Source organism: Nannobrachium achirus (assembly GCF_963921795.1).
Source record: "Nannobrachium achirus genome assembly, chromosome: 1".
Taxonomy (NCBI): domain Eukaryota; kingdom Metazoa; phylum Chordata; class Actinopteri; order Myctophiformes; family Myctophidae; genus Nannobrachium; species Nannobrachium achirus.
In genome coordinates, this window is record NC_137810.1 from 58,143,649 (window position 1) to 58,156,473 (window position 12,825).

The 12,825-nt window shown below is 41.5% G+C and overlaps 1 protein-coding gene across 1 annotated transcript in view; it reads right to left on the reverse strand.

Moving 5' to 3' along the window:
* The window catches only part of ghrhrl (growth hormone releasing hormone receptor, like), a gene marked incomplete at both ends in the record, with an annotated part of 50,229 nt that overhangs the window by 23,920 nt on the left and 13,484 nt on the right, over positions 1-12,825 (reverse strand). The window contains 3 exons of the mRNA XM_080730454.1: positions 2,539-2,642; positions 7,589-7,680; positions 11,709-11,816. Coding sequence (XP_080586580.1) covers positions 2,539-2,642; positions 7,589-7,680; positions 11,709-11,816 — 304 coding nt within the window. The remainder of the gene's footprint in view (positions 1-2,538; positions 2,643-7,588; positions 7,681-11,708; positions 11,817-12,825) is intronic.

The following is a 12,825-nucleotide window of genomic DNA, read 5'->3' on the forward strand; positions in this document are numbered from 1 at the left end:
ATTCAGCCTGACTTAAGCATTATGAAAGTCATAGAAATGGTATATGTGCTGTTTCTCTGCATGGGTTATAATAGAAACATATTTAGTTTCTACATCACAAATGTTCTTTCTGTCAAAAGGGAATTGTGTTTTCTTTTCTTTCTTTTTTTTTACCAAGGCTAAACGAAATAACAAACTCCTCTGCTCAGCCTCAGAACCCGCACCCCCCTTTCCAGCAACACAACACAACTCCAGTCCTGTGGGACGTCAGAGCAAGAGATACCCCAGGGACAACTGGAACATTGTGTTCAGACAGATATAAGAATATAAGCCTGTATTCGGCACAAAAACACATTAACAGCTTGCCCATCGGTACACAAGAATGCCCAGAGGCGAACAAATGGAACAATTACAACACTGTTTATAGTGGTCCAGATGATCTGAAAATATAAAAATAGGGTCTAGGTAAAAAATAAATGAAAAATGAATAAATTAATAATGGTAATCCCCTTAAGCACATCGTTTTAATGAGGCAATGTTCTCAACTACTTTTGGAAAGGCAGAATTACAGTAGTCCACATTACATTCATGCCGTTAGCCTATTACAGCACAAATAGGATGATATTCCATTTAAGTTTGCTTTACCGTCATATACTGTAAGGCAGTCTTTGAGAAAGCTTTCTTATCGACACTTTGAAGAGCATCATTGAATAGGAGAGGGACTGGTTGGCAGGGTGTATCTTACTATCTTAATTGAAGCCTGTACTCTGGCAGCCTGTATGTATGCACACTATAACTCAAAGCCAAGCAGTTATCCAATTCTCTCCCAACTTGCTACAAAGAATCGCTCATGGTTCTGCCAAGGCAACCATCCACTTTCCCCACATAGGCTATAGTCAATCTGAGGTTTGACCCAAAAGAAATTGCAATAGTAATGGTTCAAGGTTTTTTATGATCCTTAGGGTCATCCAAAACACATGTTAAAAGTTTTCCATTTTATTCTTAGTGGATCAAGGTGAATTCAGGGGGTTCAAGTTTGGGTCCCTTCACCTACTATACAGGGGGGAAAAAATACAAAAAAAACTCTTCTTTAAGTAGCATGTGAGGGATCTAACTAGGGGTTTTTCATGATCCTGAATCCACTGCAAGCATTTATTTTGCACGAAAAACATTCCTCGGAATAAAAAGGGACACAACAAAACTGAGCTGACCCCAGAAAAGTGATGATTCATCACTAAACCATAGTTTTGGGGGTCAGTGTTTAGCCTGAGGAATGTTTTTTTGAACCATTACTATTGCAATTTCTTTTGGGTCAAACTTCTCATATTCACAAAATGTTTGCCAATTCTTCCCATATTGTAGCTTGTAGGTGGCACACAGGGCCATGCTTTGCTGTAGGCAAGCTTATGCCTCATTCACACTACAGATAGTTGAACGTTTTGCTTGGTAATTCAATGTAATCTCAATGGAAACCAGCTTTAAAGGCTGGATTCCAAGGACAGCCGACACGCCCAGCCTTTAAAGCTGGTTTCCATTGAGATTACATTGAATTACCAAGCAAAACGTTCAACTATATATCTGTAGTGTGAATGAGGCATTAGTCCTTTGTGTTATATATAATATATATATAACACAAAGGCCTAACCTTGTTTATTTATATATATTATATATAAATAAACAGCTTTCCACTCCATTTGAGGCCCTTAAAAAATCCAACATGGGGCCTCAAACAGTCAGGGGGCCTCATGAGATCTCCTCAAATTATTATTTAAAAAAATATATAAATAAACGGCTTTCCATTCCATTCGAATTGACAAACTCTCTCTCTGTGTGCAATTCCTCTCAAATAAACACCCCAAAGATTATATGTATTTGGCTGCTGACCCCAATCTGAAAATATATTTATTCAGCGGCGTCAGTTCAGAAAAAGCTAAGGTATGGCAACATGACTGGTGTCTTGCAAGACACCAGACATGTTGCCATACCTTAGCCACAGGCACGATTACAGTACATTTTATTATTTTCCCCTGTGCCAAGGTATGGCAGCTGCCATAGCTTGCCATACCCAATTGACGCCTCTGTATTTATTGCAGGGATCCCCCCAGAAGCAATGATTAGAGTTAAACATGTTTACTTTGCAGTATATTAGACGATTTCCACAAATCTTCAAGATTTTTCAAAAATAGCAGCTCTACAAGCTCATTATGAGCTTGTATCAACTTTTCCCCCCCTTTTTTTAATGCCCATACAGTGTCATAGAAAAAGTAGGAAGAACAGCCGATCTACAAGCATTGCGAGGCGTTGCGAGCTTGTAGATCGTCTATTTCCATCAGTTTTCATAGTATAGTTTGTAGATAACTTTTGATGCACTAAGGTTCTTTAACTTTTCTTTCTTTCTTTCTTTCTTTAGGTAAAATTGTCTTAAAATTGACACTTCACTGTCATCTGAGGACCCACCACCAAAATCCCCACATGAACCACTGCTCTAGTGAATAGCAGCGCCAACTAGGTGTCTACAGTATGTACATAACGTATATGAAATAGCCAACATACACATACCTGAACAGAAGCAGGATCAGCACAGCGATGGAGAGAAAGACCAGGGAGGTGCCATAGCCAACAGAGTAGATCAGTTTCACCATGGCAAAGTATGACTGTTCCGTCTTTAAGCAAGAGAAGAAGAGGGGAAACCTTACTGGTAGGACATTACAGTCAACAATCACACACAGTCAAACAGGTGTCAAAATGTATCTGATGCAGTGGTTCTCAAACTCTTTAATTTCAAGGACCCCATATAACTCAGACCCTTTCGGGTCCTTTTAGTTCCATTTGTAGGCTATACACTCTCAGTTACAGACCTGTAAGGGCCCATGTGGACCCCTTCAAGGAACCCTGAGGGTCCCTGGACCCCGCTTTGCGAGCCTTTGATCTAACGTCTAAAAGGAGGACTAATTGCATACCTTATATGGACTAGTATGCATTATTCATAGTAGAAGAGAACCAAGAGTTCTCTGTAATCTGTAAAAATATATACACTGCAAAAAAAAAAAGGGAACGCATAATCATTGCAATGTAACTCCAAGTCAATCACACTTTTGGGATATCAACCTGGCCAGTTAGGAAGCAACACTGATTATGAATCAGTTTCATCTGCTGTTGTGCAAATGGAAAAGACAACAGGTGAAAATGAGGCAATTTGCAAGACTAAAAATGACACCCGTGTGAACCGAGCGGTGGTCGTGGAGGCTGTGCAACAGCACTACTGGGTGGGTGCAGCGGGGTTAGTGTGCTTTACAATGCTGTAGTTTCTTCACACACTCTAATTTATTTGACCCTAAAACATTCAGTTTGTTAATAATAATAATAAAATACTTGACCACACATGCTGACCCACCCTTCCCCCGTGTGTGTGTGTGTGTGTGTGTGTGTGTGTGTGTGTGTGTGTGTGTGTGTGTGTGTGTGTATGTGTGTGTGTGTGTGTGTGTGTGTGTGTGTGTGTGTGTGTGTGTGTGTGTGTGTGTGTGTGTGTGTGTGAGAGAACAACAGCGCCCCTCCCTTAACATGTGTGGTCAGAAAAGGTACTGCAGGCTTGAGGCTACATACACGGACGGCCGGACGGACGGCCGGACGGCCGGACGGCCGGACGGAGACCCACACACACGGCCACGTATAGGAGACGGTGTGACCACCGCTCAAAAATGGAATGGTTTTGCAGGTGGTTGCCTGTCCTCATCCTTTCTGGCAGATTTTTGGTTAGTTTTGGATTTTGCCAGTGCCCTGACCACTAGAGGTAGCATGAGGCGGTATCTGCAACCCACAGAAGTTGCTCAGGTAGTGCTGCTCATCCAGGATGGCACATCAATGCGCACTGTGGCAAGAAGGTTTGCTGTGTCTCCCAGCACAGTGTCTAGAGCATGGAGGCGATACCAGGAGACAGGCCAGTACACCAGGAGACGTGGAGGGGGCCGTAGGAGGACAACAACCCAGCCGCATGCAGGACCGCTATCTGGTCCTTTGTGCAAGGAGGAACAGGAGGAGCACTGCCAGAGCCCTACAAAACGACCTTCAGCAGGCCACTAATGTGAATGTTTCTGCTCAAACTGTGAGAAACAGACTCCATGATGGTGGTATGAGGGCCCGACGTCCACAAGTGGGGCCTGTGCTCACAGCCCAACACCGTGCAGCCCGATTGACATTTGCCAGAGAACACATGGACTCGCAGGTCTATGTTGGGTTTTTTGGGTGTTCCCTTTATTTTTTTGAGCAGTATATATATATTTGAGCTTCAGGAGCTTATATTAATTCACTTGCAGAAAATAGCTAGGCTGCTATATAAATAAAGTTGCAATTGTCATTAGATGATAATATGTCCACATACTGCGATCAAGCATAAGAGCAACACTGTGACAGGAGAGGAGTCAAATTAGACTCATATTTGCTATCTAAAATATTATAATATAATAAATTATAACTAATATTATAATATAATAAATTATAACTAATAAAAGTGAAAACATATATGATTCATAGCAGTGGCTCCCAAACTTTTTAAAAATATCTTATTTGGCTTTTCTGCCTTTATTGATAGTATTACAGTGAAGAGGACAGGAAACAGGGAGAGAGAGATGGGGAGTGACACACTGCAAAGGTCGCCGGGGTCGGGACTTGAACCAGCGACGTGCTGTCAGACATTAGCCTATATGTGGTATGTGCTTGGACCACTATAAGTGGGTGCCCCGGTTCCCAAACTTTTTAGCCCGTGACCCAAAAGAGAAATTTGATATTTGCCCGGGACAGAAACTAGAGAAAACAGCAGATCTACAAGCTCACAACTCGTAGATTGGCTATTTTAACTACTTCTTAATCATTGTCATGGAATTTCCTAGATTTATCTTTTATTTATTAATTAAATTACTGCTTTTTTGGGAATGTTTTTTGAAAATGTTTTGAAATAATGATTAAAAACAAAATGTAGGATCTAAATTTACAAATTAAATTAAAATGTGTCTGCGACCCACAAATGGGTCCCGAACCAATGTTTGGGAAACAGCATTAGTTACCCTATGATAACTTATGTCTTATTTTATTTTTTATACGGCACCTTAGACACAGATTAATATGTAGTCTGCATAAATTACACCACTAGCGGAGGCTAACAGGCCGTCTGGGAGGAGGAGTGTTCCTGATTAGTTCCCCCGCTCCTCTCAGCTTCGTGTCGAAGTGTTCTTGAGCAAGAAGAGACTAACCAGTGACGTGCTGGCCATTGGGAAAAGTGGGACAACTCCCGAACGACCGGTTCATTCCCGGCCGGTCCAGGCTGGCCATTAGGAAAAAAAAAAAAAAAATGTCGGCCTTCGTTACATTTTGGGGGCTGGGCGGCCAACAAAGTAAATCGTCACTGTCGGGCAGAAACCTCGTATCTCCAAGTTTCAAATGTGTACATTTTTTCGCAAAGCAAAGCCCTGCTTCATCATACAAGGCCGTCGCACAAAAGTAGTGAAAACAGCAGATCTACAAGCACACAACACCTCGCACCGCGAGGCGTTGTGTGCTTGTAGATCGGCTGTTTATACTAGTTTAATACATCTTTGGAATGATAAATACAAAACAAACGGTTTTGGACATACAAGTTTCCACCCGACAATGACAAAATATAACTCATGTAGGCCTAATTGGCCCACTGGCTTGTCACTTGTCATGATCTGAAATGGCAAATCTTTGAGTAGCAGCAGCGCTATAGAGAGAGATCTCTCTCTATAGCGTGCAATGAGGGCCTCTCCAACTCTTTTTCCCAGGCTGAATCAGGGGCCCAGCACCTCCCTGCTAACCACTAGCTGCTTCTGATGAGCAGGCATGCAGGTGCCTCTGTCATCAGTGAGTGATCACTGTAAACGCACATTAAAATCGCTTTGGATAAAAGGGCGTTATAAAAATGCTTTATTTTTAATGTCCAATGAACAGCCATCCCCTCAAGTGTAGAAAGTAACTATACAGATTAATCTCAGAAAATTTGAATATTTTGTTCAAGTAAATATTCTTGAAACTTTCATATATTTCTTCAAACTTTCATATATTCTAGATACATTGTACATTCAGTGAATTATTCCAAACCTTTTTTTGTTATAAGTATTTTTTTTTTTTATGGCATACAGCTCATGAATATCAAAAGTCCATATTTCAAAATATTACAATATTGCACGAGACCACTCAAAACAAGGATTTATGTTAGAGAAAAGTCCGAGGTCCTTGAATTCCAGTGGGAAGTTTCCAAAGTCAGTTATGATTTGGGGTGCTATGGCATCTGCAATGATTTCTTTTTTTTTACAAAATATTCAAATTTTCTGAGATTGATCTGTAAATTCACTCAAGTACTGTACTTTTTTAGGTATATTTACTGAACCTGAGTATTTCCATTTAACTTGTAACAGAGTGTTTTTATATTGTGGTATTATGCTACTTTTACTTGTGAAATAACATTTGAGTTAGTGAATCTCCTCCCCTGTCTCTAATAGTACTGCTTTATTCCAACAAGGCCTCTCAAACCGGAGGCTTCCTTTACCCCATGGCATACATGGGCAACTGGCGGCCCACCTTCACTCAATGCGGCCCTCAAGTTAATATCAGAATACTGATATCTTATTGCTTTCAGCTGTTACAATTCCAAATGTGCAAACATGACCCGCTTTAATTACTTCAGTCTATATTCGCAGCCAGGTATAGTAGTATTAAAATTAAGGCTGGGACTTTAACTGATTAATTGCGATTAATTAATTACAGAAAATTAACGCGATTAAAAAAATGAACACATTTTAATCGCACTTAGTTTTTGCACCACAGAACCTTCAGTTTCGGGCATACCGATCATAGCGATGCACCAACCAAGAAGAGACAACAAACACAAAGGGAGAAGTAGCCGATCAGAGCGCTTTGCTTGGCCCAGTGGATGCGAAATTTTGATTAAAAAAACGCACTCATTGATTCACGCGTACAAGAAAATGTGTTTTACTTAAAAAAAAATGCTTCTCAGGTCAAATATCGATGTGCGATTAAAATGCGATTAATTGCGATGAATTAATCACAGAGCTTGTAATTAATTAGATTCAAATTTTTAATCGCATCCCAGCCCTAATTAAAATGAATATTTTTTTTATATGTCCAACGTATAATATATATTGTATTTAAGTTCATAAAGTTAACATGAGTATAACTAAATGCATTTCACATAAAAATCAAAATGTTACATTTCAGGATTCCAATTAAAAAATAACAAAAAATAATTCAGGATTCCAATTCAAAAGAAGCAAAAATAGCCGATCTACAAGCTCAAAACGCGTCGCAGCGCGACGCGTTTTGAGCTTGTAGATCTGCTGTTTTTGCTTCTTTGTATGAAATATAGTAGAATGACAAAGTACGACAGAAATATGCATTGTGGCCCTCTGGAGTGAGTGTGGAAATATAGTGGCCCTCTCCATCATTAAAGTTGCCCCATGGTAGTCGTCAGATTGGCTCCCACTGCCTCTCACCCCAAAGGGAAACAGAACCACTGCCTCTCACCCCAAACGGAACAGAACCACTGCCTCTCACCCCAAAGGGAAACAGAACCACTGACCTCGGGCATGTCGTCCTCCACGCTGCAGGCGATGTGGTATGGCGGCGAAGGACCCGACCAACCACCGGGAGTGCAGTTCCGCCTCACTGACCCTGAGGTGAAAGGTCACAAGGATCATGAGGTCAAGTCAGCTTAGTGTTCTATTCGTCTGTCATGTTATATGAGATACTTTAATGGTTTCCTGTGGAAATAAGCTTAGTCTTTTCTAGGATCTCCTTTTAGTAGACCTTGTACCAGTGAACTGTACCGTCATGAAACTGTACCTTTTTCTATGCAAACTTCTAATAGTCTTCAATCAATCAATCAATCAGTCAACGCAGGCTTTGAGGTTTGAAATGGTTAAATCATCCACCACATTATGTGAGATGAGATCATTATTAATTTTATTTATTAAAGATATTATTTAGTCCCAAGCTCTTTGTTAATACTTTCATACTTTGCTATTTATAAAATTCACAGACTGTCTGTCTGCTCTGAACCACTTTCAAATTGGCATCCCTATTTTGGGCATGTTAAGCAACAGTTTTCAAAGATTTACAAACACATCAATGCGTTATGAGCTTGTAGATCTGCTTTTTTGTCATACAATGAAGGCATATGGGTTCTGCCCAACAGCCACCATTAACTAAGAGAGCATGTTACAAAATGTAAAGAGGAAGGAATTTCCACTTTTCCACCAGCTTAGAGTGGAGAGGGTGCAGTGATCAGTGTGTATTCACTGGAAAACAGATTAGCATTCTTAATGAACACCCTCACAGACTTCAAGATGTCTTGAAGTCTTCATCCCTTCCATCTTTAAGATGGAAATGATGAATTCTACATGAAGCTTTGAGGTTTGAAATACTTAAATCACCCATATGTAGTCTGGAGTGATTGTTTGTTTCCCCTACTTCTTTTTTGCGTTATATGTTGGTGTACTATGAGACATGTCAGCGCACGATAATGATGTTCTCCGGTTAAAAACTATGAGCATATAGTACAAATGCGTAGGATATGCACATCCCCACAACTTATTGCACAGTGCTGGATACAAAAACAAACAAGTGAATAAAAAAGGCAATGTCCGCACACGATAATGATGCTCTCCCGTCTTTTATTTTATTTCTCAACCAAACTACAACGTTTCGCCCAGCCTTTCTCAACCAAACAACGCTTCGCTTAGTTCGACAGCACAACTTTTCGCCCCAGCGAAGATTTTGTGCTGTCGAACAGAACAACTAAAGTTAGCTTCATCTCCTGGAATATTCACGAAGAGAAGATAAATTTGAATTCAGTTGGCGTCTTTAGTTTCACTGCAGTGAGATTCTGGCAAAACTCCATATGACAGGCAGGGGTGTCGCAACAAATTCTGGGCCCTGGGTACAAGGATTCACTGCAGGCCTCCACGCAAATTATTTTGTGCTTTAACTATTGAAAAATAGCAGATATACAAGCTCACAGCACGGCACCGAGTGCCGCGCTGCGAGCTTGTACATCTGCTATTTAAAAAGAAAATCATGAACATTTGTTATATTTGAATATTTCAAATCCTTCTAAGGTTTTTTGAAAAACCTACCGTATGTCAGTGGTGCTCAAACGTTTTCGTGTGAAGTTCCCCCAAAATGATATGTATTTGGCCACGGACCACCGTCTCAAAATATTTAGTTCCAGGGACCACCCCCCCCCCCCCCCCCCCCAAGAAGCAAAATTTGAGTTACAAATGTTCACTTACAAAATACATATATTCAAAGATTTGCACACATTTTCACGACTTTTAAAAAATAGCAGATCTACAAGCTCGCAGTGCGGCACTCGGTGCCGCGCTGTGAGCTTGTAGATCTGCTATCTTTCAATATGCGGTATCGGTACTCGCGGTATCGGTACTCGCGCCGATACAACCCTATTTTGCTGTACTCGTACTCGCCCGATACTTCTGCCGGCAGCGGCCGATACCGAACAGGGGCGTCACAAGGGGGAGAAAAGTGGGACTGGGTTACTGGGGCTCAAGGTGAAAGCCAGGGCCTTAATTATTTTATACTTTTGCTATTGAAAAATAGCAGATATGCAAGCTCACAGTGCCGCACTGCAAGCTTGCAGATCTGCTATTTTTTAAATACCCCATGAAGAACATTCATGGGGGGCCAGCAGTGAATCCTTGTACCCAGGGCCCAGAATTTGGTGCGACACCCTTGGTGCACGCTGAACGGAGTGAACGCTGGCATTCAGCGGCAGCAGGCTGTCTGTCTGTCTTTCTGCAGCTTCAACATGAGTAGGCCTACATTGAGTGATTTAGCAGCATCATTCATCATTCATTAATCTTAAAACTTGCTACGATGCAAAGTTTGTCTGAGTGCTTTGCCTTAGATGGAGAATTCAAATCCAAAAAAGGCGACTGGATGTGAATCACTCACTCATTACCTCGGCAGCTCGGCTCGAGCCTGTTGCATCAGTGTGATCCGCTCATCTGAAGAATAATCCATTTTGAGGTGAGATTTTGAGAACATGGAGAAAGTAGTCTCAGTCATAAGTTGGCTGCTGCGAATGCCATAAATAATGGTTTAAAGTAGGCCTAACAGTGATGAGAGATGAGCGAGATGAGAGATGTCGCTTAACGAGGAGTCCTGTCAGTCCAGCTGCGCTGCTGTGCGCTGTGCTGGGGAGTTAATTGGTACTTGCCCTAGTTTTACGTCTTTCACTGGTGATGTAATCAATTATTTTGGAGCAGATTCCAATAGTATAAACATTATTAAAAGGCTTTCATATACTCTTGATATCTTTTTCAAATGAGGTTTAGCCTAATAGATTGAAATGTGCTAGATTTTGGCTATTTTCTGCTTGTTAATGTCAATAAATAAATTCATCAATTAATTTTCGGTTATACCAATAGGTTTCAAAATTGTCGTGTACACAGTGAAATTAGTCGCTAGGAACATCCCTAATTTTAAGATTTGTGAGGATGACAACACATTGTTTTGTATTATTAATTGTACTCGTATCGGTACTCGGTATCGGCGAGTACTCACAATGAAGTACTTGTACTCGTACTCGGTCAGCAAAAAAGTGGTATCGGGACATCCCTAAGCTAAAGTATAAAACAATTAAGGCCCCTCCACCTTGGGCCCTAGTAACTCAGTCCCACTTTCCTCCCCCTTGTGACGCCCCTGATGACAGGCACTGTTTGCTCACAGATACTGTTGATAATTAGCTTGGTTCCACCTTGATTCACTGTTGGTGGATGCTTCATTAAGGCCTCACAGCGCTCTTAAGCCCAACTGTACTGTCTCAAACAACGGATGGTGAAAACAGACACTCTAGCAGCTAACAAATGCATTGTGGTGTGATGTGGTTTTCTTTTTACCTTTTTGACAATTCTCACCTAGGCTACACTTGCCCAAAATAGTAATGCCACTTACAGGGGCGTCACACCTAATTCTGGGCCCTGGGTACAAGGATTCACTGTGGGCCCCCCATGAATGTTAACTATTGAAAAATAGCAGATATACAAGCTCACAGCGCGGCACCGAGTGCCGCGCTGCAAGCTTGTAGATCTGCTATTTTTGAAAAATTGTGAAAATGTGTGCAAGAAACCCATGTTTCCATGTCAGTGATGCTCAAACTTTTTCATGTGAAGGACCCCCAAAATGATATGAATTTGGCCACGGACCCCCATCTCAAAATATTTAGTTCCAGGGACCACCCCGGAAGCAAAATTTGAGTTACAAATGTTCGCGCTGTGAGCTTGTAAGATCTGCTATCTTTCAATAGCTAAAGTATAAAACAATTAAGGCCCCTCCACCTTGGGCCCTAGTAACTCAGTCCCACTTTCCTCCCCCTTGTGACGCCCCTGATGACAGGCACTGTTTGCTCACAGATACTGTTGTACAAATGTTCGCTTAAAAAATACATATTCAAAGATTTGCACACATTTTCACGACTTTTCAAAAATAGCAGATCTGCAAGCTCGCAGCGCGGCACTCGGTGCCACGCTGTGAGCTTGTATATCTGCTATTTTTCAATAGCTAAAGTTACTAGGGCCCCTCCACCACCTTGGGCCCTGGTAACTCAGTCCCACTTTCCTACCCCTTGTGACGCACGCCCCTGGCCACTTATGCCAGGGTAGAAGTGGATGAGAACAACACACCTGTATTGTTCCCGATGAGAGAGAAGATGGCAGGACAGGGTCTGAGGACTGTCTCCCCCACCGTGGCATTGGGCCAGCATACCACCGCATCCCAAAAGGTCGGGCAACCTTTCAATTGTGAGATATGGAAGGGGAAAAGGTATAGGGGAAAGACAATTATGGTGTATAGAGAGACCAGTAAATGAAGAAGAAGTAAGAGTAAGAGGCCTTAATGTGAACGATACATCTATATATAGTTGATTCTCAACCTGTGAGTCGGGACTCTGATGCGCCGTTCTATATCCTAATAGTCCAGTTATGAGACGTTTACACAGGAGCACAGTTCAGCTAGTAAAACTCAGCATTGTTTATTGATTACACGGGAGTATTTCCCAAATCATGAATATATGAACAGCAAATCCATAAAAGTAACACAGAATACAAGCCTCTATTTTGCGATGTTTTAAGTCGCTCCACGACAGACAGGAATCAGTGTCCAGCCAAAACAAGCTTGGCTGCCCACCGGAGAATTCTGAGGAGTTCCTTATCTAACCAGTCTATATATCATTTCAGTCCAGCATGTGTGCTGGAGCGGCCCTTCTTTCTCTGATTGGCCAGTAGTGCTCAGCGCACACTCTAAAGAGATAGGGTTGTTTGAGGCTTAAAGGAATAGTTCACACATTTTTACACATTAATCCCTCCTTGATCACTCTTAGTGATCACCCAGTTTAAAATGTTGAACACAGTTTTATCATGTCATGTAACATGCTGAGTATTGAACAATAACATTGTTTTGCTAAATCTTAGGTAATCATTTGGGTTGGTCCCACAGATTCCTTTACAAGCTTTACAGAATAAAATTTGCATCTAAATGTGTAACATTGAATATATTTTTCTTCGTTGCATCTTCAGCGAGACAGACGGGTCACGTGCTGGTCCCTAGATTGGATTCCGTACCCCAATATTGCAAAATATCACCCATTGACACTTAAATATTTTACATGGCATTGAGACAAAATAAATAACACAGCTAGACCCATCCCCCTCCTTGTATCCTCCACACCAGGACTTGGTGTGTGTGCGTGTGAGTGTGTGTGTGTGTATGTGAGCTCCATGTGCAAAGGGGACTGCACATTGT